The sequence below is a fragment of the Geospiza fortis genome, unplaced genomic scaffold (assembly GCF_000277835.1).
Source record: "Geospiza fortis unplaced genomic scaffold, GeoFor_1.0 scaffold112, whole genome shotgun sequence".
Taxonomy (NCBI): domain Eukaryota; kingdom Metazoa; phylum Chordata; class Aves; order Passeriformes; family Thraupidae; genus Geospiza; species Geospiza fortis.
The window spans coordinates 9,327,194-9,354,877 of NW_005054298.1; the positions used below are offsets into that span (position 1 = coordinate 9,327,194).

General features: G+C 42.2%; 1 protein-coding gene across 2 annotated transcripts in view; it reads left to right on the plus strand.

Moving 5' to 3' along the window:
* SEMA5B (semaphorin 5B) overlaps positions 1-27,684 on the plus strand; it is a 263,423-nt gene that overhangs the window by 140,797 nt on the left and 94,942 nt on the right. For both annotated transcript variants that reach the window (XM_005415761.2, XM_031056895.1), the window contains 2 exons: positions 5,763-5,862; positions 20,704-20,749. In XM_005415761.2, coding sequence (XP_005415818.1) covers positions 5,763-5,862; positions 20,704-20,749 — 146 coding nt within the window. The remainder of the gene's footprint in view (positions 1-5,762; positions 5,863-20,703; positions 20,750-27,684) is intronic.

Consider the following 27,684-nt stretch of genomic DNA (forward strand, 5'->3'; position numbering starts at 1 on the left):
AGGTGAATATGGGGTCAGAAGGGTAAACTGAATGAAACCATGAAACTGAGACAGCTGGAAGAACTTCTGAGTTGGGTTTAGGTATTGAGGGGAGAGAGAAGGAAACTGCTGGTTTGGCCCACTTTGTAGGAGGGCATGTATTCTGTCAGCCGCCTTCTAAGTCCTCAGAGCTGTGAGTTTTGTAGGAGGGCATGTCAACCGCCTTCTAAGTCCTCAGAGCTGTGAGTGGAGATCAGAGATTTGAGAAGACAATGACACTGGAAATTGTAGCAGTTGTGATGAGGACATATTTAATGTACAATTAAAGATTTCAATGGATCAGGTTTAAAGAAAGAAAGAAAGAATACCAGCAATGAGGTGGAGGTGGTGATGGGAAGACAAGGCAGCAGGGTGATATGTATGTGTAGGAGGACTTCTGGGGTAAAGCCAGATTGAGTTTTTGGCCTCATAAGTAAAGTTGAGCTCTGAGTGCTGACACATTTGTTTGCTCAGCTCTGCCCGTGCAGCAAAAGATTTCTCCCTCCCCTGATAAATTTGCTAAATTGTGGAGTGGTTTTGCATTGTGGAGGCTACTCTTAAAACTCAGCATGGAGTGAGAGTAAAAGTTAATGTCCAAAGTCTATTGCACTAACCTGTGGTGTGACCTACAACTGAGAGCTAAAATTTAAAATGAAGCTGATATTAACGTATGATTCGTTGTCAGTCCAATAAAGATAATGCTGTAATTTCATTGGAACGTCTGTGCATTCTTGGAAATGTCCACACTTGCAGCATTTGAGAAGACAGGTGATAGCATGGCTGGGTAATCATTAGCTTTCTCAGCTTTGGTTATAGCCTTGTTTGCCTTGTCTCTGATGGGTCTGGTCAGGGGCCCACACACAATGGAAACTGTGGCCTCAGTCTTAGCAGGCAACTGTCTACTTCATGGAGAAGCTCTGAATACTGAGGATAATTGAAGCAGAGGATGGTCTGAGATGGTAGGTCTGATTCTGAAAAGGGGACATTTCATCAGTCTGTACCAAGAAGAGGGCCTGAGGCCTTTTCTTGTTTTACAATATGATTTGCATCTCTTGGTCATGGTTCTAATGCAATACTGAGAGTCCTCCAGCCAAGTGGGTGGCCTGAAATAAAACTGAGTGGTTTAATCACTATATATCATCTGCCCTGTGCCAAGGCTGAAGCAAACCAAAAGGAGATATTGTACAAGTTACAGGAGTCATGGCTGTCATCTGAGCCTTGCCAGGAGTGCTCCAATACTCACACACAGTAATTAAGCATGTCCTGAACTAGTAAGCTGAGTTAAGAGAACTTAGAAGAAACCGTGCTGAGGCAGTAAGGGAAGCATTCAATGTGTGATCAAGTTAGCACTGCACAAAAGTAGGTCTGAGTATCTTCAGAACAGGTACTTCTTTACTGCCATTGAGTCTGACAGGTCCAAAGTGCTGTGTATGCTCTACTTCATTGCACAAACTTTTACTATTGAATCAGCCTGTTTTACAGAGCCTTACATAAGGTGTGGGATTCAGGTTATCTTTTCTGGAATGGGGACCCTCTGAATTTATCTCTCATAAGGTCTTTTGATGATCTCTTTGAAGCTTTTCTGTGCAGTCCTAGGACAGGAGCATGGCTAGTCTGCACTCGTGGGTATACCCTCATTTTACACAAAGAATCCTTGGTCCTGTTCAGTTTAGTTTCTTTTGCTTCAAATAGGAAATTCTTGCTGAGAATTATTTTGCAAGAGCTGTTGTTGAATAGCACTGTGGGTAGCCACACTCCATGCACCTACAATGGCTTTGCAATTTCAAGGCATGGGCATTTAACATCTCTGCTCTTGTGTGATGTGTGCTGGACACTCAAAGCTGTTACAGCCTGCTGGGGATGGGAGCGACACGGGGTTTAAGTGAGATGAAGCAGTGAATGCTGTCCTTCAGAGAGGGAAGCCTCAGCTCAGTCTTTACATATTTCCTTCCTCCAAAACACAGAGTGAGGGTGAGGTGGGGAGCAGTTGCTTTTGACATGAAGACTCAAGTATTACCAGGATTACCATATCTTTAGAAGGTGATCCAAAAACCATCAAACTCAGCAGAAAACTGCCAATGATTTGGAAAGCTTCTGGATCAGGCCCTTAAACCCAGCTCCTCCAAATTGGCTTGCTGTGCTTTGTGCAGCTGAGTAATCCTGGTCCCAGCCCTGTGTTCTCAGGAAGTCAGAGCAGAGCAATGTGCTGGAGGCTGCAGGGACCACCCTCTGAAATGGCAGAGGGCCTCTTTTCACCCTGCCTTAGGCTTGCATAAAGCTGAGCACCACTGTGCCTGCAGACTTACATTTCCTTCAAAACTTTGTCTTCTTTGCAGCTGGATACCTGGGCCCTCTTGAGCTGTAGAGGGACTCGCAGAGCTTTAGAGGTTCTGAATCAGATATCTGGAGATGGATGCTGGTGGAAACTATTAAACTTCTGTTCATTAGTTTTCATGTGGAGGAAGTGGGAGCACGGATCTTTAACCCCCTGGAAATGATTAGAGACGAGAAGCACAAAGGAGGCCTTGATGAACATTTTGCCCCAAGCCATGTGGTTCCAAGTTTTCCATCTCCTGCTGCTGACATGCAAAGCCGGAGCCTTGGTTTTTAATTTTTCATACTGTTTTTAAACAGATACTTTTGCAAATGTAAACATAGCCCAGCACTGAAGGTTTCCAGCCAAATTAAAGAGTCAGCACTGGAAAAATCAACCTTCAGAAGAAGGTCAAATACAAGCAATCTCTGGAGTTCATTGGGTCCATATGTGTAAACTTCAGCTAATATGGGGTGGACCTAGGGCAGCATTTACCTTGAAGTACTGAGTTAGTTTCAGAGTGAAGTTGAAAATGTTTTAGGGATGCCTGTGGTTTGAGCAGTAGATTTGAATGTGTTGAATGAAAAAAGACCTATGTCCTGATTCTTGGTTGTAGTTGCATTCCCTCTTAACAAGAAGAAAAAAGTTTGGGAAGGAAAATGTGCCATTTGGCATTAATTCTGACGACTTGCATTTATACATTGTTATGTGGGACCATGCTGGGTTTAATAATCTCCAACTACATGCCTATAAAAGCTTAATTTTGCTATGAGGATGCATGCCTTTCAGCCTTTAATTTAATAACTGGGAAGGGTTTCTTTATAAGTTGTACCACCTGCAGTACTAATAGAAATCAAGACAGTGCCTGTTATTTCTTGGGCTTGATTGACATTTGAGCCAACTTGGAAAGATTCAAGCACACTACTGCCTTTAATTTTTATAAAATTATTTTTACCTGTATTTTGTCAGAGCTTGCCATTAAAAGGAAGCACTGATGAGTGTACCTCTCTGAAGTGATGAGCTTTCGCTTAGAGCAGCAGATGAAGAAATATTCTTCCTGCTACTGCACTCTAATAGTGGGTTAGTTAGTAGGAAAGAGTCAGTAAAAGAGGAGGTAAAATGACAAGAGAAATTATGGCCTAAAAGCAGGATCCTTAAACGGTATCATCATTATATAGCAATTCTCTAATCCTACCCCCATCACCAAGAGAAATGCCAGAAGATCTGCAGCACGTCAGCCAGCTAACCTGCCTGAAAGGTGTTATTGTTGCTGGTTCTGCTACTTGGCTCAGAAATGTCTCTGCAGCTAAAGAGCTACAGAAAAAGAAGTCAGAGTCCCATTAGGAGAATGCCAGAGGTGAAACTGCAGTGCCTCCCTGCTGCTAGTACATCATTAAGGGTCCCAGAGGAGTGTAGGAGGACGCTTGAAGGTTAGAGGAGTTATTCCTTAACTCATGCCTTTTCATTGAAGAGCAGAGGAGGTACACGTGTTGTGTGTGGTTACACAGTGTGACAGGAATGCTGAGAAGGGCTGAAACTCTCCAGCCCCAGCAGCAGAGCTTTTATTATTGTGAGGATGGAGGTATCACTGTTGGAGGGGCCCTGGTAGCATCCAGTTAGGCAGGGCATGGGGCCAGGCCAGAGAGTGTCCAGCTCTGTGGTGAGGGACTGTAGGAGCTGTTTTGAAACATAGGTGTTCAGGGCAGAGGCGGAAGCTCCATGTCAAGGTCCTGCTTTGGAAAGAGAGGCAGGCCATGTAGACTTCAGGGACTTCTTATATGTGTTTTCTTGAGGTTTCAATAACTTAAGGGCTTGATTAATGTTCATCCATCCCTGGAGGGAGAAAGGAGTTGAAATTGCACCACAAAAATTCCTACCTCAAAGGTTTCAAACCATTGCACATCTGTAATCCTGTAAAGCATGCCAAGACACCACAGGCCTTAGTGAGATTCCTCATCAGCATTGTCCTCTCGCCTCTGTGGAAAGGGAAACTAATGCCTGCAACAAAGTGTTTGAACCTGGCTGCCTTCAGTGAGACTTCTCCATCTATCTTTGGGGTTATAAAATGACAGTGGAACATATCTTTTCAGAGCTGTCTTGAACTGGTCTGAACTGCATCATTATTGTTATGAGTCATCAGGTCATTGGCCTGTGTAGTGGTATCCTGTTGGCATGAGACCAGAAGATATTACCTTCCATGCTGAGCCTCCTGGATCTTCAACAACCAGTCCTTGAATGAGGCAGGGCTACTTGTCAACAGGTCACACAGGATTAGAGTCATACTGATTTGGTCTCATCTGTGCCTTGACCCCTGAGGTATTTTGTATTCTCCATATATTTTACAGCGAGAGTAGTTAACAAAATAAATTCTCAAGAGAAGTCCTCACAGTAAAGCTGGATGACTTTCTGAAAGACATATTTAAATCTATTCCCAGTTATTTTGTGCAATAAAGGTATAAGGTGGGAGATTGAAATTCTGTGATCTGTAATGTACACAAGGTCAAAGTTGGTGGTGGTATTGAAAGATAGGATGCTGTGAACGCGCTAGCATCATGCCTGAGGGTACCCTAAAAGTAGTAATTCACCTTTTTAAAACATGTGTATTATTATTATTTTTTTTTACAACAGGACTTCCTGCCCTAGATTGCTCAGTTGATGTTAACAGATGTAAGTTCTGAAAGAGCTTTGTATCTCCAAGCAAAGCATAGCCAGATCTATTGCTTTGCATTCAACCTGTGTGATTGCATTTTGGACAGTTGCCTAGATGGGCAAATCCAAGGCAGTTGATAAAGTAAGCCTCAAGCCTTTGCAATTGCTCAGCCACAAAGATGCTATGATGACACTCAACATCCCACCATGTAAAAATGAAAGAAGGATTTAGCTGATAGGCTGTGAAATGCTAGGTAAAGTGAAACACAGACGAGAACCTAAGACCTGAAAGAGAAAGCAAAGTCTGTCATTGAAGCAGCCAGGTCTTGAGTGCAGATCACTACTATTCTCTAACTTGGTTCTTCATCAGTTGGCACAACCTTCTCTTTCTGGCAGGCAGCAGTTTCCCTTTGATTAGCACAGAAGGCAAGGCTGGGGAAGTGTTATGGCAGGCAGCCTCATCCCTTTACACCACTTAATCCTGACACTGAAGATGTTTCCTCAGTTTTAACTTCGTAAAATTGAGCTGCTGCTGTCTCTGAAACCAATACTGACACTCCATTGTGGATGTGAAAATAACTGCTGAGATGGCCTTGTGTTTATGTGTGGGTTTTTTGCACATTCTACCAAGAATCAGAATAAATAGAAGCCCTTTAAAGAGGTTATTAATTAGCCTTCCCCTGACAGATAACTCAGTAGGAAATCCATTAGTGCATGTCTGGGTGAACTCACTGCTTATGGAGCAGCTTTACTGTTTTCTGCTTTCTTGTTTCCATTGCAGATCTGAAGCCCTGGGTGTCGAATTTCACCTATCCAGGTGTGCATGACTTTTCTCAGCTTGCACTGGATGCCAACAGGAACCAGCTCATTGTGGGAGCAAGGTAAAGATAATATTTTGATGAGTCTAGGGCTGCTGCTCAAGCTCCTTCCCTTCAGGTTCTGGCTTCAGAGGAGAGTGTGTATCCAGCTTATGTGGCCAGTTTCCCCCTTGAAAAGAAAGCTATAATTTATGTAGAGGGATTTAGACATCCAGTATAATTGCAAAGAGAAAATTACTACAATTAAAAAGAAAAAAAAAGATGCTATCAAAATGACTGGTTAATGAAGCAGAATGCTGGCATCTCACTCAGTATTGTGAATGTTAGAAGAGCTACAGTAAATCATTCTGCATCATCCCCCTGCCAGCACAGAATTTGACTTTATGGTTTATTTGCCATGGCAAGACTTCCACTCAGAACCAGGTTCATCTACACACCTTTGAGTGAGAGATAGAGCCAAGGTTGCTTTCTTCTCTCTTAGAATCCACTTCAGAATCTGTTAGCTTCATGTGGCTGATGTAGTCTGATCCTCACCCAGTGTGTTCTGGTGCAACTCTTTCTTCTGGCCCGTTGTATATAATTATCATATATTTTCCTTTATTTTTAAACATTATTTTTATTTAGGATGTCACAAGAGGAGGGGGGGGAAACACCTAAGCACAGTCAAGGTCTTACAAATTTAGAGCTGCATTTGTAATGGAGAAAAGAGCTATGCTTCAGTGAAATAATATGTGTCAGAAGTGGTTCAGTCATGAGTCCCAACAGCAACTATTTTTTATTGCATAATAAACAGATAAGACAAGCCAAAAAACAAAAAGATACTAAGCATGGGCTAACAGATCAGTTAAAATATAACACTTAGAACATTGTGGTATCAGTCTCTGCTCTTAACAAAAATGGGGGGAGAGTGCTTTCTTCCCAGTGTATTCAGCAGTAGAGGACAGGGACATGAGGAACAGAGGTGGAAGAACTCTTGGTACAAGCAAGAGAAAACAGCAAGATATGTAGCAGAAGGAGAGTTTTATGCTTCACAGAAACAAGTGAAGTGTGATTTAATATACATTTTCTGCCTGTATATGTGCAGTAAATAATAGCACTTACCTTCCTGTAGCTGTTCAAATTGCCAGAGGCCCTCCTGCTTTTCATACAGAAACATTTTACTTTTCAAGCTGAGGCTTTACTTGTGCTGGGATCTTTAACCCAGAAATTATTAATATTTATTACTTCAGAACAGCATTGCTTTGGGGATGGCTGTGAACAGTGCCTTCTGCCAGGCATTGCTCAGGCACGGTGCTCTGAGGAATTTGTGGTTTTCATAATTGAGCTGCATGGCAGGTTTCCCCCACACAGTCCCTCGCCCCTCCCCAAACCCCACAGCACATCCTGAAGGGACTCTCTGCCTCCCTGAGAGTCTGTATGAGCCTGGTTAGACAGGGGTACAACATCATCACAAACAGGGGAGTGACAGCAAAGCTGGCTTCCCGCTGGAGGTATACTGTATTGCAGGGTATGGCCTCATGAGGAAGCAGTGACAAGTATTTATAGAATTTGCTTGCAAAAGTCAGTTTTCATGAAGCACTACCCACCTGACTAGGAGACTGAAAGTTTCAGTGGTGCTGCACGGCTGCGCTGAGCGGGGCAGGGTACATTTAATGAAGATGTCATTTCCCAGGCTGGGTTTTTTTTTGGTTGGATACACATGCTTGATGTGGAGAAAGTGGGGAGAGCTGAACCCATTTCCTCATCTCAGCTCCACTCTGTAGAAGGTGATGGGGAGAGATTCTTGAAAATGGGGTGTGGATGGGGTCCTTACTGCTGCACGGCTCTGGGTGCGCTGAGCTCCTACTGGAGCTGTGCCTGAGAAATGGGAAGGGGAAGTAAAGCCTTTTCTGTTCCCTCCTTCCCTGATAAATCCACACCTTGTTCTGGACTATTTTTAGGGGTGATTTTTTGAGTCATTAGTTGCTCGTGCACCATCTGCTTGAATTTGCAAATGAAACAATACCTCAAAGAGATAGGAGCTGTCTCTATCCATCTTTGCAGGGTGTAATTTATGAAACCTAAATTTAAATGTTAACCATGTTTAAATGTGCTGCTGTAGATCATATTAGTAGTAATGCCAGCTATTCTGGGGTTGTGGAAGGAGTTTGGGATCAGGGTGGCGTTTATAAGTACTCCCACTTCTCAATTTCCTGGTTAACATCATTCTCTTAGATGATAGAGTTATAAATTATTTCAGACTGCTTCTGTCTGTCTCTATTTAAAAGCAGTATGACCTCACCACAGCATCTCTTTGGCTTAGTTTGTCCTGTGTTTCAAAGCTTCATAGAAAATACTTCCTAGAAAACCCAGGGGTTCACAAGAGTTTTTGGTTTCAGGAATTGGACACAGCGTGACTGAAGCTGTAAGAGGTATTCAGGGCATGCCATGCAGACAGGGAGCTAGAATAACATGAGACTTGGATTTTTAAGCTTTATCCTTATCTAAGAGCCCTCCTTAAATGACTGGTGCTGTCTGAGAGTAAACCAGAGGAGTTTGATAACTCCACTGCACCAAACACCTGCCAAGTTAAAAATCCAGAAACAAAAGAATTAGTTTCAAAAGCCCACCATGGTTTCTAAGCAACGTATTTACTTGTCACATCATTTGTAAAATCCAAACGCTTGAGAGAAAGGATATGAATAGTTTAGAACATTGTAAATCTACACTCCCCATATTATGAGTCACATTTCATTAAGTATAAAAACACACATTTCAAAAATTCATAACCTTCATTTTGACTCACAGTTCACATGTTTTGTTTTTGTTTTGGGTATAGCATTAGTGTTTTAATGTACTGTTTTTCTTCTGTGAATGAGTGATTGTTTTGAAATACTTGCTGCTTTATTCAGCTCTTGAGCACAAGTGATCGCCATTTGAGCTTACTTTAATGGGAGGGAAAACTATAATCTAGACCTCATTATTAGTGAGAAAAAAATTGAAAATATGGTCACAGTGATTTCACCTGTCTGTTGGAGAAGCCCTGCTCTGCTGTGTCACCTGTGCTGTAGGCAGGGTGCCTAGGCCCCCAGGAGTGTGAGTTTTGTGGAGGAGGGACATGGTATAGCTGAGACATTCCACCTCCTCAAGGAGCCTTACTCCTCAAGACTGTCTCATTGCTGGCTGGGCACAGACAGAAGCCAGTAAAGTGAAAGGCCCTGCTTGGAAGCAGGCCAAAAATCATACTTCACAAGAGTTCCCTGGTGAGGACAACATAAAAGGTGTGAAGGAGGGTGGTTGAGACACCATGTGACAATCTGGCACAACAGCAAGCTGAAGGGAAACAGCTTGGACAACAGGAGGATGGCACCCAAACAAATGACTGTACAGAGGGTGGCTGGGAAGTCCTAAGGGAAACATTTGACTTTTCCCAGAAGGAAACTACAGGGGTGTGAGCTCAGGGCCATAGCCTGACGGGGCAGCTGATGGGAGAGGCAGGGCTACAAGGGTCAGCCATTCACAGTGAGTGGAGGTATTACTGAGGGAAACCAGCCAGAAAGCATCATGGCCAGAAGCCCTCACTGTTCTGCCTGCCGAGAGGGCTGTCAGCTCCATCAGGAGATGGGAAAGGATCATCCCCCGTGGCTGTCACACAAGGAAGTGCAGCTCAGGAGCCCTTGTCACAACTGGCTGTTACCAACAAGAGCCCAGAGGTAGAGAGTAGGGAGCAAAAGATGCATCAGGGACTCAGAACTGGCAAGTAAAGTGCACATCATTATGGACTGCCAGACTTCTCAGCAATAAATGTAAAATTACTTAGCTGCAGGTGATGCAAGTCTTGATGCTGGACAGAGGTGATTTTCATACTTGATTTAGAGCTGATGTGAATGTGCCTGTTACTGCCAAGTAGATAGCTGCAAGGGAGGAGATATCACAGAGTCATAGAAAGGATTGGGTTAGTAGGGACCTTAAAGATCATCTAGTTCCAGCCTTCCCACCATGGACAAATATGGCACCCACTAGGTCAGGTTTCTCAGGGCCCCACTAAAGCTGGCCTTGAACACTTCCAGGGATGGAGCATTGATATGGTTGGTTTGGGGAGCAGGGAAGGTGCTGTGTGAAATTTCAAGTGTTGTTTTAGGGGAAGCAGCCTAGGCACACCCTTTTCTGACTATTATGCTTCTGGCTGTATAAAAGCATTAAAAAAGGTCTGGATCGTGCAGGCTTAGGAGCTGAAGGCTGTGTAGAATGACTGATGTCCCAAAAGAGTTCCTTCAAGTTGCAGCTTGCAGAAATATGGCAAATTGTAAATATATTCTAGGACCCTCAGCCAGAAGGTTTGGCACCCTAAGTTTATTGAAAGTCTCTGGTATATGATTGATTAGTCTGTCAGGAACCAGGTTACACGCAGATTTGTGGCCGAACACAGGCTCTTTCCTGCCTGTTTGGCAGAATGCTCCACAGCACTGCAGTAAAATGCTCAAAACCTGTGCTTGTCAGAAAATATCACTCTTACCCTTGGGCACATTCAATCCTGTCCACATCTGGGCTGCCACTAAACCCTTAAGTCTCCATAGATAATGTCTAGGCAAAAAATATTTTGCAAACCAGGAAATTCAGTGGCAGCAGTTGGGTCAGAGTAGTTCCACAGATCCACAGAGTATAAAATCTGTCAGCAATACTTTCTATTGCTAAATGATCAGGGCCCCTCACCAACATTTGTTCTCACAGGGCTTCAGTGAGGCAAGAAAGCACTAATAGTTTCACACTATAGATGGGAATCCAAGGCCAAGAGGGATTAAGAGCCACCTTGCCCTGTGAAAAGGCTGTGATATTGTGGCACATGAATACGTAGCATATCTGAAAAGCAGTGCAGTACTGCACCTAACACAGCTACTCCTGCAGTGAGACTGCACTTTCTGAAGATACCAGTCAAGGTCTGCACAACCTCAGTCTGCACTTTACTAATGTGGACAGAGCCAAAGTTCTTCTCTGGGCTCAGAAAATCCATGGCAGAGGTGTAATTTGGACCCCTTACCCCTTATTGGTATTTTAATCACTTGCTCTTAGCCTTGCTTCTCCAAAGATGCAAAATGTTCATGAAAGCCTGTGCGTCCCATGCACTAACACTGGGAAAGTGTGGCTTCAGCATGGCCAGAAAAGTCAAGTCTCTTATAGCACAGAGAGACTCACATACACACAAGTCAGCATTGGGCACATCCACATGGGCACAGCCAACAGCTATGTAGTCCACAGGCCTGCCCTAAAACAGCCAGGAGTGGTGTGCCGTTGGTCCCTGTTAGCATCTAAATACAGGATTTTTCTCAGTACTTTTCTGAAACAAATGGACTGAACCATTTCTGGTGGCTTTGGGCTATTTTTGCACAGTCTTACGCTAGCTTTACCCCCTGCTAAGTCACATTGGGCTGAGAAATTACCTTGCCAGTAGAGGTATTAATGAAGACATGAGCAAGCAAAGAGCCTGATAATTTTTTTGATTATATCCTGATCATAGGTGGGCAGCTGAAAGTGCTAGTGCATAGAAATGGAGAGAAGCAAATGCCTTCCTTCTCACTGTGATTTTTCCTATCAGACAAAAGAATGCTCTAATTAAAGTTGCATCCTTGTATCATAGACTCGAGAGGGGCAGATAACATGGTGATGTAAGGGGAAAAAAATCCCCAAATCAGTCTCTGAAATTAACAGAAACTTTCAAAGGACCGTGTTGTTTTTTTAAAGACATTGCTTGACCTGTGACGTAAAGAATGTGGTGAAGGTGAGAAAGCTGTCATTAGACACTGCAGCTAGTTAAATCCATAATTGGGGTGCACAGTTTCTTTACAAAGGGAACAAAAGTGTGATTTAAAGTGCAGGTTTTAACCTCCTTGGTTGAGCCTGGGATAGTTCAAAGGGAGATTTTCCTCTCTGATACTCTGCCAGGTGAGGTCAGCTCAGCCCTTGTATAAATTGTGGAGGGTGAAGCCTCACTGGGGTGTCTTTTTTTTACCTATAGGGTTTGCTTTCCTCTGCTATTCTGCAACCAGTGTAAATTTGGCATACCCTAAATCTATGCTGTTCCTGACTTTTATCCCTTGGGGAGGAGGGGAAAAGGTGTGGAAAGGATGAGGGACAGTTTTTGTAATTATGGGATTCTGGGAGGTTTAAAGCCTGGCCCAAATTTTGTTCAAAGTGTTTTTTGGTTTTTCCCTTAGTTAAAATTCGTGCAATTTTTCAAGCAAAGAACATAAATTTTAGTTAACTCATAGTAAATAAATCAAATAAAATGCTATAATGCAACACTGTCAGGTTCTTGGAAGGGATCAATGTGCAGAAGAAGCTGCAGCTGTAGGAGGGCAAAGGGGCAGTTTTGCACGTTAATATTGCACATGGAGAAGAGGGTGAGGCAGTGGCGGTCTCTGGTCTGTCATCTTTGTCAGCAGGGAAAACAGCTGCTCCTTCAAATTGCCTGCAAGGCAGCACCACCCACCTCTCTGCAAGTGACCTCAGCATTGCTGTGGGGCTGAGCATATTTCACAGCCAGTGCCTGCACAGCCAGTGCTGTGTGAAAGGCAATCTTCGTGCAGCACAGACTGATAGGAAGCATCTTTACACAGCAAATTGCAGGCCTCACTAGGAAAATATCTCATATTCCAGATAAAATGAAAATTGGTGATACCCTATCACGAAAGCAGCCACCCATGAGAGGCTCACTTGCTTTAGTAATGCACTGAGAATAATTAAGTTTGAAGATTGCATTTCTGAGAGTGGGATGGGTGCAAACACAAGGTCAGGATACTTTGGCAAAAGCCTTGGAGACTTGGACATAATGTGTTCTACAGCATCACAGAATGGGGCTGCAGAAAAATTTTCCTCTGCATTGCTGAGAATACTTTCTCTTGCTCTGGTTAAGGTAGGGATATATCAGTTTTCTATGGCACAGCTCACCACAGTGGTTTGCATATCACTTTACATCCAGATGTTTAGGTGCTAAGCCTACTGTTCTGTGCCACTGCAAAGGTATAAAAACCCAGCAAAGAGAAGGGATTGTTGGGCAATAACTTAATCTCACCTGCCAGGTCCATCAGTATTTACATACAAGTCATGTTGAATACATCCAGAGAACTGAGGATGTTTATCAGCCCTAAGTAGCCAGGTGGGGAGGCTGCCAGGGGAGATTTGAACAATAATCAGTGCATCAGAATAAGAGCAATTTTATGTTGTGACTTACTGAAATGATGGGCAAATGGGAGAGCAAAAGTCTCTGTGTGTCTTGGGGCCATATCAAGGTGCTGTAAGTGCTCTCTGACTGCACTTGGATGAGAGAGGAAGAGAGGAGCTGTCAGCCACATGTCAAAAAAGACTTGAGGTGGCATGTGGGATATGTGATGGTCTGAGAGATGGAGTCACTCTTCCAGAAAAATAAGAACAAACCCACACATGCACTTTGAAAATTTGTCTCAGTTCTCTGAGGTTTTAATGAAACTCATCTAGTGAAAAAGAGGGAAGAAAATATAGCAAAACAAAACAAAAAAAAAAAAGGAAATTGACCCTCATTTGATAACTATATTCAAAAAATATTACAAAAAAAATCCCAATCCCCATTCTTTGAAGTGTCTCAAGAGCACAGCAAATACTATAACCCCCAAAGATGTGGAATCATTTTGCAGTGAGGCTTTGCTTCTCCTGCCCTGGGGAAAGAGAAGGGCCAGAGACATCAGAGCCAGCTTGCTGTTCCCTTTGCAAGCTGATGGAAGAGGGGGCAAGGCTGTAAATCCAAAATCCAATCCCCTTTCTGCTTCTCCCTTTCCCAGCAGCATCCATCTATCTAGATTTCTGCATATTGGCATAGCCCAAGTGTGCCTCAGCTTTGCTGTTGTCCTGCCTGCTCTGCAGCTGTGTCTGCCTCTTTTGACTCTTCCTAGAGTTGGCCCTGAATATACAGCATCTAGAGGAGCATAGCTGTGCCATGTGCCCTGTGCCATTAAAGCTGATGGTAGTTCTCCACTGAATGCAATCTAGAGGAATTTCATCCTTGTTTCCACAGAGAAGTACTAACTGGGCTTCAGTGCAACACAGAAACAGTAGCTGAGCCCCTGGCTTGATTTGGAAGCTGTTTAATACAAATGATATGCTGCCTGCATAAGGATCCTCTTCTAAGAGGCTGTTTCTCTAGCTCCAGCTGAATTTATAACCGAGAAAAGTTGCATTGGGAAAAGCAATGCTTCATACAGCAACTGCATCATATTACTGTCTGCCATTTAGTATGGTTCTCTCTTGTACATCTATTGATCTTTGAGGAAGAATGATGTATTGGACAAGTTTTTCTTCAATAGAAACAAAATTACTGGTGAATAAGGATCCAGCTTGTAGGGTAGCTGCTGGTCCTCCACTTTTCTCCGGCAAGTGTTTGCCAGGAGCTTCAAATGAACCACTGGGGTAACATTTGCAAACAGATTGTCACATCACGCTCTGGACCAGGCATGTAATTAACTCCTTCTGAAAGCAAAGGCCAGAATCATCCTTCAGGAGCTGGATTTCTTGGTGTGGTTGGCTAGTTCCGAAATGTGGATAACCATCTGAAAAGCTCAGCCACAGCTGGACCTACGTGCAGGCACTGTGCGTTAATCTAGCATGAGATTTGGTAGCCAGGAGCCCTGGGGTCTGATCTCAATTCCATCACTGCCTTGCTGTGTGCTTTGGAGAAGGTCATTTAACCTTTCTCTGGCTCATTTTCTCCATTAGTGTAAGGGGGGCAATGAGACTAACCAGCTCCTTGGGAGTCATGAAGCATGACTAAGCTGTGTTTGCCATGTAGTGGGGAAGTACAAAGTATATCTAAGGCCTCCAGGAGCAAAGATAGGAAGAGCTGACAGGAGTTGCTGGCTCCTAGCCCGAGGCTTAGCCCCAGCACGTGGCTTCCAGGAGTGCCAGAAGGGAGCATTAGTTGTCATATGCATAATTCTGTGTCTTGTTTCATGTCACCCAAAGGACCAAAATTCTGTTAATTGTTTTTCTTATTATCTACTCTGTGACAGTTGTGAGACCCTCTTGCAGACCTGGACCCTGACTGCAGCACAATCCCACCCTGAGGAGGGGAAGTGAGCGGGAAATGCAGATCTCTTCTTCCTGGCATCCAGTGATAGGATGCACTGGGATGGTTCGAAAGTGTGATAGAGAAGGTTCTGACTGAAAATTAGGAAGCATTTCTCTACTGAAATAGTCTATTTTATTTTATTTTATTTTATTTTCACAAGGAACCTCTTCCCAGAGCACCATGAGCCTATCTGAGGCTCCAGTTTCTCACCCAGGCTGTGTTGCATGACAGGAGCAGTGCAATATTAGTCTCAGGGACTAATAGGGACAGTAAGGGGACAGTGAGGGACAGTAACTCTTCACTCAATTCTCTTCAACTTTCCCTGTCCTGGTTATCGTTGGAATAGAGTTAATTTTCTTCTTCATAGCCGGTACAGGTCTGTGGTTTGGATTCAGTATAAGAATAATGTGGGTAAGACACTGATGTTTTAGTTTTTGCTAAGCAGTGCTTATGCTAAGTCAAGGACTTTCCAGTTTCCCATGCTCTGCCAGGGAGCGGATGCACAAGAAGCCAGGAGGGTGGCCAGGATAGCTGGCCAGAACTAGCCAGAAGGATATCCCATACCCTGGAACATCATGCTTGAGTACATTACCTGGGGGCAGTTGGCCAGGAGGGGCCAGTTGCTGCTGGGGGGTGGGCTGGGCATTGGGCAGGATGGAGTGAACAATTTTACTGTGCAGCACCTGTGTTTCTTGGGCTTTATTCCTTTTTCTCATTATTATTGTAACAACAACAACAACAATTGACTTTGTTTCAATTATTAAATAGTTCTTAACTCAGCCTGTGGGTTTTACCTTTTCCCAATTCTCCTCCCAGTCCCACTGAGGAGGGTGGGAGTGAGTGAGTGGTTGCATGGCTGGGGTTAAACCACAACATTCTCTCAATGTGTATTTTTTATGCATGATCAAACATTATTATCAGCTTCTGTTGGCTTTGTTTCTACTTGCAGAGTAATTGCCTAGAAAGAGAGGGAGCTTAAGACAGCCTACCCTGTAAGGAAGAAGGGAGGATCTTTGCACACCTACTATAAGGTGGAGGGAAGTAGCAACAAATGAGCAGATGTAACATCTAGTGATAGAGACCAGCTGAGTTAAGGCAGCATATTGTTGGTTTCTGTGTGCATGTCCAAGTCCTGAAAGGTTCTGGTGGTGGTCAGCATGTGGGCTGGCATGGCTCCAAATTTGATAGCAGGGGTTATTCTGAAATATAGAGAGGTTTTCTTACCTACTTGGTGTGTGAGGAGTTAGGAAATGTGAACAAGCCTCACTCATTTAAATAGCAAAAAACATCTGAAGCTAGGATAGCCTTTTATTTATGAATGATCAGTCCATCAACTGCAGGAATGCTCCTCCTGATCTACCACAGCAGAATTGAAAAGCTGCTCTCTCTTAATTAGGAGAAGCACCTTTTAATCAGCCAGTACAGTGCTGACAGATGTGGTGCCTGAAAAGAGGCACTGAGGAGGAGGCCTGAATGAATGACTGAAGCATGCTGCAGTGCTTATGATTTCAGAGCTCCTAAGAGGAAGGGTCTCTGTTGTTGTTCAGGCACTCTTATTATGTGGCTTCCCAATAGCAAGGCTTAAATTTGTTTTGTATCTCTGTTGTTCAATGGCATCATAGCCAAAGTGCTCTGCCTTCAAAGTTGTTTCAAGGCCTGGCAGTGTGTGAACAAGCACATGGGTACCATGTTACAAAGTTCACCCAAGGTGCTATTGGCTACATGAAATAAATACTTAAGAAGCAGATTTGACTTGGAACTGTCATGGCAAACAGATTTACGTGGGTATATTCTTCCACACCCTTTCCTGAATCACATCTCAGCTGCTCTCTTGCTGTTCTGGTATGTGTGTTTTGTGGTACCAGGCACAGTGAGCACTTAATCATTTTACAAGCAGCCAAATACAAATTACTAAGCCAATTAACAAATACTTTCATTTAAAGGATTTCTGCTGCAGCTTGACTCTGTTCATATGCACACAGGATAGAGCTCCCAGTTAAGAAAGTAATTCAGCCTCTACTCATGGGTGTAAATGACACTTCAGCACAGGTTTACATGCTGTGTCCCAACTTCGGGTGTGAGTTATTCTCCTAACTAGGGCATAAACTAATGGTCCAGGAGATCTTCTCCTGGTTGTACTGCAGATATGTTCTGTGATGTTGGCTAAATTGCTCAATCTGTGCTTTTAATTTAAATGACAATGATGTATCTTTTTCTCTCTTCTCTGTATATCCAGATGGCAAATTCTTTAAGCCTAGGTTAATAGAGCAGGACAGACTTCACAGAAGCAAACTTTGTATATCTGAGCTGGGGAATAGTAACCCACTGCAATCAGAGGTGACAGAGAGGATCTGCCCTCAGGTTGTTTGAACAGGCATTGGCTGGGAATCAGTCTCCAGAGGATCCATCATCAACCCACTCCGTGTCTTAGTGTAACAAAACCACAGCCTTGCCTGAGACTTCAGGGCATTATTGTTTAACATGGGCATTTTCAGAAAGATACTGATGTTTATAAAAAATAAGTTTAGTTGTAATAATAATTAGTAGTTTGAGGCATAATGTCATTTGTCCCAGAGTACTCAGAGGAGTGTAGTTACTTGCTCTGGAGATGGCTGAAATTCAGCCAAATCTGGGGTAAAACAAAATCTGGGTTTAATACTGTGAAGTTGTGTGACCTTTTAGGACAGCAATGAAGAAGGTTGTCCTATCCCTCCAAATTTGTGCACCAGAAGCAGGAGGATATTGGAATATCCTGGCTGCACCAGGCCATTGCTCTTCTGACTGAGTCCAGTAGGTTCAATTTAGGAGAGAAAGGAATTAACCAGCATTCACTTACAAGAGAAGATGGGAGGGGAAAGAAAAAGACAGAAAAAAAACGACCAAGAAGGTACCTCATGCATTCATGTGGACATCTCAGGGTTCTTATATACTTCTTAATCATACTCCTTCAGCTGCTCTAAATTATAGTTCAGCAAGGTATTAAACAGACATAACTTCAAACACAAGCAGAAAAAAAGGACACAAATGGGGCAATTCTAGCTACACTAAACCATGCCTGTCATTCAGAGGTCTTGCTCATTCTTGGACTGAAATTGCAGTTAAAATACAATTCATAAAAATGACACTCTCTGATTCAGCAGATGTTTTCCTTTGGCATTTTACTCCCGGTACAGCTTTACAGAACAAGTATGGTTAAAAGAGCATGTTATTAATTAAGGATTAGTCAGTTCTAGCTGGGCAGGTCAGCTGGAGTCAGGAGGTGTCTGATAGCCTGGTTTGCCTACAGGTGTTGTGTTTGTATTACTGCTGTAAGATGTGAGAAGGATCAAATAAACAAAAAGAAACTGCCAGTGCCTGTACAGACACCAGGTGAGGCAAGCTGATAAAAAACATGGGGAAGCCCTCCTTTCTGTAAGAAAGCCCCAAGGTCAGACTTAGAGAGCTAAGGTTAGTATAAAGCTTTTGGAAGAGCATTGTGCTATTCACATTAGCATTATGTTCCTGCCGGGTTCAGGTCTCAGCCACCTAAGTGGCTTTGTCCAGGTGCTACACAGCAGTCACTGAGAGAACAGACTGGCTTTATTGAAATGGACACTATCCCTGTCTGCATCTGTTTTGGCTGAGTGGAATGAAAATTGTGTCCTTTGGATATGTCTCTTTCATTAAAGACATTTTGGTTGAATTTGCTCTGCAGTGCTTTCAGGGAAGAAAAAAAAAACCCTAATATTAAAACTTATTACCTAGTCAAACTGTCCAGCTTTTTGCAAGCCTAGAACAAGGAGCTGAAATCTGCATTATAAGACTTCCAAAATCAATGCATTTAAATAGCATGCTTAACAACAGGAGAGAAACTTCAAGTCCCTAGTTATGAAAACTTTTTTTCTGAGGGTATTGTAAGATTGGAGGCCTTTCCCAGCAGAAGGCTTATTCCATGATATCTCATGTCCTGGAGTTGCATTAATATTTTGATGTGAGTAGGTATGTGGCGTTCCAAGGGAGTGGCCACATCTGTCACTGGATGAGAATTTAGCTTCATTTTGAAATTTTAGCTGTGTGTAGCTTAGTGCTTCTGGTCTGCTGCCTGCACCTTTATTTAAGTCTGGTGCTAAAGAGTTAAAAATTTTTTTGTGGGAAAGGATGCAGCCCTTTGAGACAGAATAGGGCTTCAGACTGTACAAAAGAACTGCTAGATCTTCAGTGACAGAACTAGGAGAAAGGATGGAGATTTCCTCTGTGTGTGTGTCTGTATACTTCTCTGTGTACTTACAGGAGGTATAATAATCACTTATACATTTTCTTCAGACACTGCTATTGGGTCTCATTCTTCTCTGGGTAACCAGTCCCAGTACAGAATACAATGGTGCAAGTCAAGAGCAAGTCAGATTTATATTAGCTGAAGATTTGGTATCAGGAGTTCAACATCCCAAGTTCCCCATCATCCTTGTCCTCATCCTCCTTTATTAACAGTCAGCAGTGTTTGAGAGCTTTTGATTTATTTATAGAACTGAGACAAGTACAACTCCATGCTTATGGCTTAGATGGTACACAAGTGATACATAACAGGAGAAGGAAAAATTGCTCAAGCCTTGTTGCAGTCATTGTGACCCAATATGAATCTCTCACTAGAGAAGTTTGAATTACTTTTTTTGCCTGGTCAGGGTGTGCTGCTGTACTGATCCTACAGAAGGCTCTTCAGAAGAGTCCTTAGGACCTTTCCATCACTATAGGATCTTTCCTCTGGGGTAACTGACCTAGGACTGGAACTTGCATTTTTCACTAGGTGGGGGAATGTCTGTATACTGGCATTTCTAGAGGAGATGAACCTATATCATCAAAGCTGCACTTTCTACCACTTAAACAGAGCCACTTCCAGAAGTATGGTTCAATTTACCTTGTATGACATAAAAGTGTGTTCTCTGGAAGATTGTGGTGTCAGTGATGTTGGAAAATGAGTACAGCTCTTTAGACCTTGCGACAGATGGTATGCAAAAATATTAAGTTAGATGTGGCCAGAAACCTCAAGCACACAATCCAGTCCATATGGCTCAATATATCAGCTGATTCCTGGTAACTGCATTGTCTTAGCAAGCAAAAATGTGAGATAAGTCATGTTAACTAAGCCTTATCTATAGATGTTTATGCAAATATGTGTTGCCTCCTATTTGTGATGGAATATGAACATTCAGAAGGGTGACAGGAGCTCAGCTGATACGTGGTATCTCATGCTACAGTGACTTCTGTCAGGAATTCCCTTGCTTTGCCTGTGAAGAGACAATGACAGGAGGATTGGGAATATCTGCAGTCACTGCCTTGATTTCCCCACTGATTTTCTGTGCAGAGAGATTCCACTGAGAAGTATCTGCTCTCTTCTGTTCCACGAAGTCCTGAATGGGAATTCCCACAAGAACAGGCTTGGGGGAGCATAGTAGGAAGTCAGCTCTGCTCCAGCTGGCTTCTGTCCAATCCCAGTTTTCTCAGAATTCAGTGAAAAACATGACTGCAGCCCATACGGACCTCAACTGAAGCCTGCTGAGAGTTTGCAAATGGCCCTTTGTGGCTGGGATTTCATTGTGGTTCTTCAGTATGGATTCTGGAATATTTAATGCTAGGACATGCTCAGAACTTTGTTACCAGGTTCACTAAGATACTGATGAACAAGTCAGTGAACAGGCATATAACTGCTTTTGTATTCTGCAGAGAGGAGGCCAGGAAAACCTTTTGTTTATAGACATGAATGATCAAAAACTCTTACTTGCTTTAATAATTTTTCCCTTCCTTCCTTCCTTCCTTGGTAGCCTAATAGTTTGTAATTTTTCTGCTTGTTCATGCAGGAACTACCTCTTCAGACTTAGTCTACACAACGTTTCTCTTATTCAGGTATGTTCATTTTTTACTCTCTTATTTTATTTGACTTTTTAATGAAAGTTCTGTAATATTTGATGTACATTTTCAGAAGCCTATATAGTGTAAATTTGCCCAAACTGGTGCACCAGGGAGAAGACAGAGTCAGAACCAAATGCTTATTCCCACTCCAGTGATAATGCTGGGGGAAGGGTTCTGCTACACTCGCCCACTTGGATGGCGCTGTCTGGTTTTGATTCTCAAGTATTTGGGTGGTAATGGCGTCTGCCAAAAATTTGGCATCTTAAGGAAGAAAGCATGTAGTGTGACTGATACAGGCTTAAACAAAACAATCAGTAGAAATCCTTGGCTTTCTTTAGAGATGTCAGTAACATGCTGGAGAAGGTTTTACTATTCTCATCCATCTTCATTTTAGCCCTTGCAGGCCTTTGTGAACATGGATTGTTGAGGAGCTGTGTGTTGCTAAATGCATTACTAAAACCATGATTGGACTTGCAAACATTCAAGAGGCAAAAGGGGTTGAAAAATGTGTGTTACCATTGCCTTTACCAAGGAAAAGCAGCTGAAGTTTGAAAGCACTTGAAAATATCCAGCATTATTAGGACTTTACTCTCACTGCACTGAATCTGGAATTGAAGGATGCAGCAAAAATTGTTAATGAAAACACCAGCTGCTTATCTTTAAATAAATTAACACTTATGCTCTGGGATACTTACCATCTTCTATAGTTGCTGGATCACCAAAGAAGCATTCAGCATTTTTCAGACAGGCTGAGAGGCCTTGCTCCTGTACCTGACCACACAAAGAAGCCATTAGAGTAGTATTGCCAGCCATTCTGATGTGCACAAGCCTTTTGCTGTTAGTAAGAGTTACAAGTATAGCTGGAGAGAAGAAAAGATGTTTAATGGTTGTAAAATGCATTGAATCTTTCTTTAAAAGGAAAACAAAGTGCAGAGTTACCAATGACAACAATAAAGAGTTAGAGAAGCTGCTACTCCCATTTGGCAGTGCCTTCCCTTTTGCAGAGCTGTATTAGCATGGCTGGAAGGTTTCCAGTGGGCACACAGGAGAGGGAAGTTCGTAGTCATGAGAGGTGTCATACCTTCTGCAACGCCTGTTATCACGCTGCCTGACACAGCCTCTGCGGCTTGTCAGGGATCCCCTTCCATAAAACCCAATTGTGAATCTCCCTCACACACTTCTGAAGCCAGGCTTGGCCCTCTTCAGTGCAGTGAGTTTCCTTTTCTACGCTGCAAAACATGGGAAGTCTCCTTCTATGGCACTGGAGGCTGCTGTGGGATCTCCGGTTAACATAATGAGCTTAGTCCGCTCCTGCTTTCTGGGTGTATCCGGTTACTTTGCCAAGACTTTTTGCATGACAAAGAGAGCATGGAATTATGTTGACACACGTGTTGGGAATGATGGAAGTGATTGTTTCCCAACCTAATGGTTGCCTAAGTAGCTGCTTGGCTTGACTCCATAAAGCTCATGATGCTTTTTAAAGGCACCACCTTCCCTTCACCGTGCATCATTTTAAAGGTCAGATCTGAAAGTGAGGCAAGAAATGCAAGGAACTTGCATTTAGTTCTATAGGGGTGAGAGTGCACTTCAAGAAATAATGACAATGTCAATTTGCATTTTGTATCTCCTCTTTGCTTATAAATAAAATACAGTGTGGATCTTTCGAGGCCTGAATTGGGATAGTTTTTCATCTCGAGATTGTATTCTGATTTATTTCTGCTCATGAAACTTCATTGTCATCCTGCCAGTGGTGCTAAATCTGCTTCACGGTGCAGGTTTGTGCTGACAGGTATCTGCTCTCTTGCATTTGTACTTCCACAAAGTGAGGGCAGAAACATGAGGAGCAGGGTCTATGGAGAGAGACATCAGGATATGCTGGCTGTGGCACAAAGCCTGGCAGTGAGAGAAATGTACCCCTCTAAGCATGGTTCGATGAAGTATAAAGCTTTTTTTTCCTAAATGTTCTTGTGCTGTATCCTGAGGCCCCACAGTTCCTGTGGGAAAGAGGCATGCCACGTGGTTTAGATAGGAAGTTACTGTCTTAGAATTGCAGTAAATTAAAAGACAAAATTTAGTATTAACTAGGAAGTTGTTGATTAACAATTGTGTAAAAAAGACAGCATTATCCTATAGAAGGATTTTGATTTCAGGGAAGTGAAGGAAGAGAGGTCGATTTTGGGATGTGTCAACTCTTGGGCCCCTTTATAATAAGGGGTCAATTCTTTCTCTTTCTTGTCTCTCATCTCCTCTACCATGTGTTGATGTTTCCTCCTCACTTAGAATTTTCATTTGGTTCTGCTGAGATTGTTTCTCCAAGGCACTAATCTTTTACATGAGAACTAGTAGGTGGACTGGAGGAAAAAACTAAACCGGAACAAGCTCATTTCCTGCTCCACAGTGCCAAATGTCCCAACTTTTCAGAGATTTTTCCTCCTCCTCTCTTTGTTTCTGACATGTGTTCCAGAAATTTCATTTGGAACCCGTGAAGCTTTTCACCAAATGAGTTTTAGTTGTGTGAGAACTTCTGTGGTGGTTAATAATTTTGTGAAAAACATTTCTGGCTGATCTTCAATATCCATAAGGAAGTTATGGCCCAGATATTTTGGGGATAATTTGTGACTTTGTCTACCTCTTTTACTTGCCAAAATTGGAACACCTTGTTAAAGGATTACTGAAAATCAGCATCTTGAGGTGGGGTATCCAAAAGCACCTGTTAATATTGGAAGCTTTGGCATGTAGCATTCAAATTCTTGCAGCAGTCAAAAAGCACCGTTTTAAAATGGATAGTCTTCCTATAATTTTTAGCATCTCTTTTAAACAAAATCTGTTTCATGTCTGTCTTTAAATGATTGTCTTATATGTATTGTAAACTCTTGTTACTAGACATTTAATGGAACACTTCTTTTAAATGATGTGCACTTGGAGAGCATGCTGGTTAATTTATGGATGGATCTGAAACAAGGCTAGCTCCTAATCTACAGCTTTCATGGCGAGGCCATAGAAAAGTCAGTTTTATACTGGAGTTGGTAATTAATAGAGTAGGTGGAAGGATCATTTAAAAACATAAGCCTTTAAGCAAAATTTTTAAAATTCATAGTACTGATTGGGATTTCTTAGCAAGGAATGCTATTCTGGGGTGTGTGTTAAAAGCAGGCTATTTGGCTGGCATTTCATAAATCACAGTACAGTGCCTACCCCCTGCTCACTGTGATTTTACCTGGATTCTTAGTTCTCAATTAAACTGAGTAGGAAATTGTTTTTGCAACCTTTTTGAGATACAAAGACTTCCAATCTTTTTGCACTTAGATGAAAACAGGCCTCTGACATTTTTCTAAAATCTGAAGGAGAATGAGATAGACATGTGGTTAATTGGCATGCAGATACTCTGGGTCAAGTTATTTTCTGAAGCATCAAAAGAGAACATTTACATGTGCATTTCTCTCATCTCAAACAATTGTTCTTGTTTGTTTGGGGCATCCTTTTGCCCCTTCCCCTTTCCCTTCCTCTTTCCCTTTCCTTTTCATTTTCATTTTCCTTTCCTCTTCTTTTCCTTTCCTTTTCCCTTCTCTGTGGATCTAAGGTGTCCTTCTGGACTCTCATCTGGTAAATGTAAGAGAAAATGTTGGAATTTCATAAAATATTTTGGTTTCAATTGTTTCTTTTAATGGAAGATCTCTTATAAAAAAGTTTTTAAGCAGTCCTGTGAAGTCTGTGTGCTGGTATGTCAGGCTAGTAGTGTTTCAAGTATTTAAAATACTTCAAGAGTTTGTACTGTATTTTAACAGACTGTGAAAGAATAAATAAGTGCACCTATTGCAAAACTATTTGGAAGACATAAGTTATTTCACCTAAGAAAGACAAAAAAAATGTGTGAGTTCCCCAGTAGTCATAAACCTGAATTAGGAAGGATTGCCTGTGGAGTTCCACACTTTCCAGTACCACCTAGGTCTACAATTACAGATCTACTGGTACCCCACTGCAAAACACAAAAATGCTACAGAACACACAACTTCATTTGCTTCTGAAATTTGGCTTCACATTTCTAAATAAGATCGCCTATATTCACAGGGGCACTTTGGATAGTGCTACTCAGTCACTAGGGCAAAACCTGATGTACTTCCTCAGTCCCACTGAGGCATAAGACTTAAAACCAAGCTAAAAGTAATTCATCAATATACTGTAGTATCAGCTCTTTAATCATGATCTGAACCTTACTGAAATAAATTTCTTTCTGCTGATATTGTTGGGGTTTTGGAATAAGCATTTTTCAAACCTGAAATAGAGACAAAACATTGCCATGGTGTCCTGTGACAAATAAACTGGAGCCACCTACCCAGTGCATTTCTGATAAGGATGGTTTTACTCCAGTTTTTCTTCCCTCATTCTAAAAAGCAGCAACATCCCTGCTACAGAGATGAAGCTCTTAAACTGCACAGCTGCTCCTGAAGACACACTTCCCTCCCTGCTACTCCCTGAAGGGATTTTCAGCTCTGTGGCATAATCACTGGTAAATCAACAGCATGTATCAACAAACTGTAGTTAATAAAACTTGCCTATCAGTCCTCAATATGTCACATGGCAACAAATGGAACAGGTTTTGTCTTTTGCACTTTGAATCAAACCAAGCATTAAATGCATTATTTTCTACTTATTTAGGGCTCAGTAGTGCCACACTTATGTCTGCTGATGAGAAACATGCTCTGTAAGTGTACAGAAGTGTGAGGAGAGGTGGCAGAGTTTAACTTGGTTTTTTTCTGTATAGTTGAATAAAATATGATAAACAAAATCAACAGGGAACAGTGAGTAATATAGTTTACAGCACAAGTTGTCACTCAAGTAATCTTTCCTAGTGAAAATACTTCACTGAGAAATATTAAGGATTCACAATATGTTCGTAAAGCCCTGGCACTTATCAGAAAACTTGCAAATGTTAGAAAAATCTTCCATCCCCGAGTTGCTGGATAGGCACCAGATCGGGCGTGGAGGGCCAAAATCATGCTGCTGGCTCTGCCCATGGATGCTTGAGGTAATGTTAACCTGCCCAGGTTATCTGCCTGGTGTTTAACATGTGCAATAGGGCTGCAGTACTCCTCTATAATTTGCTGTGGGGGTTGCCAGTAGAAGAGAGGTAAAAGTACTGTATTTCCTTGCAGAAGACAAGATTTCCTTGCAGAAACATCTTTGAGCCAGAGCTGTTCCTATTTTTCAAAATATCCTTTCAAAGATCATGAGAAAATTAGGCACTGATATTGCAGCACAAGCCCAGGGCTGGGCTGGCCCAGCTTTGCTGAAGGTATTTATTTCTCCAATCTAGTTGGAATGTGAGATTATCGTCCAATTTAAAATCCGGTTTGAGAAGTAATTTTGGGAAAGAGTAAGAATACTTTGCCTATCTTTATGTACCATTGAGTTGCCTGACAGGAGCTCTATTTTGAAATGTTCAGGAATAAGCTTCACTTTTCAGAAGCAGTTTATTGTTTGTTTCTTGCAGATTCCCAGATCTGTGATGGAATTATGCGGCACATATTTCTAGATACAACATTTATTTCTTTATTTTCAGGCCAGTGCAGTTCCCTCATTTAAAAACATAATCAAAAGACCTCTACTAGAGCAGATGCAGTCTTTAATATGTGGCTCATAGCTGAGTCCTGGTTGCCACATATTTTATCAGTATGAAACATTTTTTATTAACAGATTAACATATAAATCTATTCATAAATCACCTTCCAAAGCTGCACCTAAAACCTCTCACTCTCAGCCTAGAGGTTTAAAGCTATTCCATAATAAAGCTTATATTACCTGGAAAAACTTTCTGGTAAATTCAGCTATTTATTCTTATGGTTTAGGGTCCCCAAATAAAATCTACTCCCTGAATATTCCCTTCCTTAAAATGACTGGTCAGGAGGTAGATTGCAGCTTTCAGGTGCAAGTCATCCTTCCCAAGATTTATGTAAGAGAGAAATTTCTATGTGGAGTGAGAGATGAGGGACAAAAATAATGCATGTCAGACTGAAGGTGACAGTGTCTGAAGGCCACACGTCATCCTTCAAGGACACACTTCTCCAGCTCCTCACTGCAGGGAACTCTACTCTGTGATGGGCTGCAGCATCTGCTCTTGGGAACCAAAGTTCTGCTGATGTTACTCATCAGCTGAAATTCAGAGAGCAGAGAAAGCAAATCTCTTCTCACAGTCCATAGTGTTGAGTGATTTCCGAACACAATATCCCCTCTGTCTTAGAGAACCCAGCTCACGAGTCCATTTATAACCAGCAAAGCTTTTAAGCCTAGGTTTAGCTTTAAATAAATACCAGTTTTCTTTTGAGAATTCTCTGAGTTAAGAACATACTGCATGCTCTAGTGAGTAAAAATATTTCAATATGCACATTCATAGGTTTGTTAAACTGGCTTAGAGTCTACTGTCTAGTCATGATCAATTTAATTGCTCTCTAAAGTGAGTATTTAGGCATAGTATAGGAAGTTCTTATATATATATATATTTACATATCTATTTTATATACGTACTCATACATAGGAGGATCATATACATAGGGTATAGCACCCCTGTAAAGGAGGTCCAGGAGCTCTACCTGTTTGGGTTTGTACTTTAAGCAGGGCAGCCCTCCTGGAGTCAGTGAAGGCCATGGAGCTGATTTGCATCCAGAGGGGAGCTACCCTGTTCTGCTCGCACAGTAAAGCGAGGTTTACATGATGGATGTCAGCTGTGGATTGCCAGCCTGCTTCCCTGGGTAATTTGTTAGTTGGCATTCTCTCCTTCCCAGCCTCACCTCACCTAGAAGCCAAAATTACTACAGGGGTTTTGGTCTTTGTCAGCAGACATTATGAGCAGGATTTAGAAACTGAGAATTTAATTAGCTGCTGAAGTCACTTACTGATAACTGTAGCATATTGGACTCTTTATTTGATAAAAC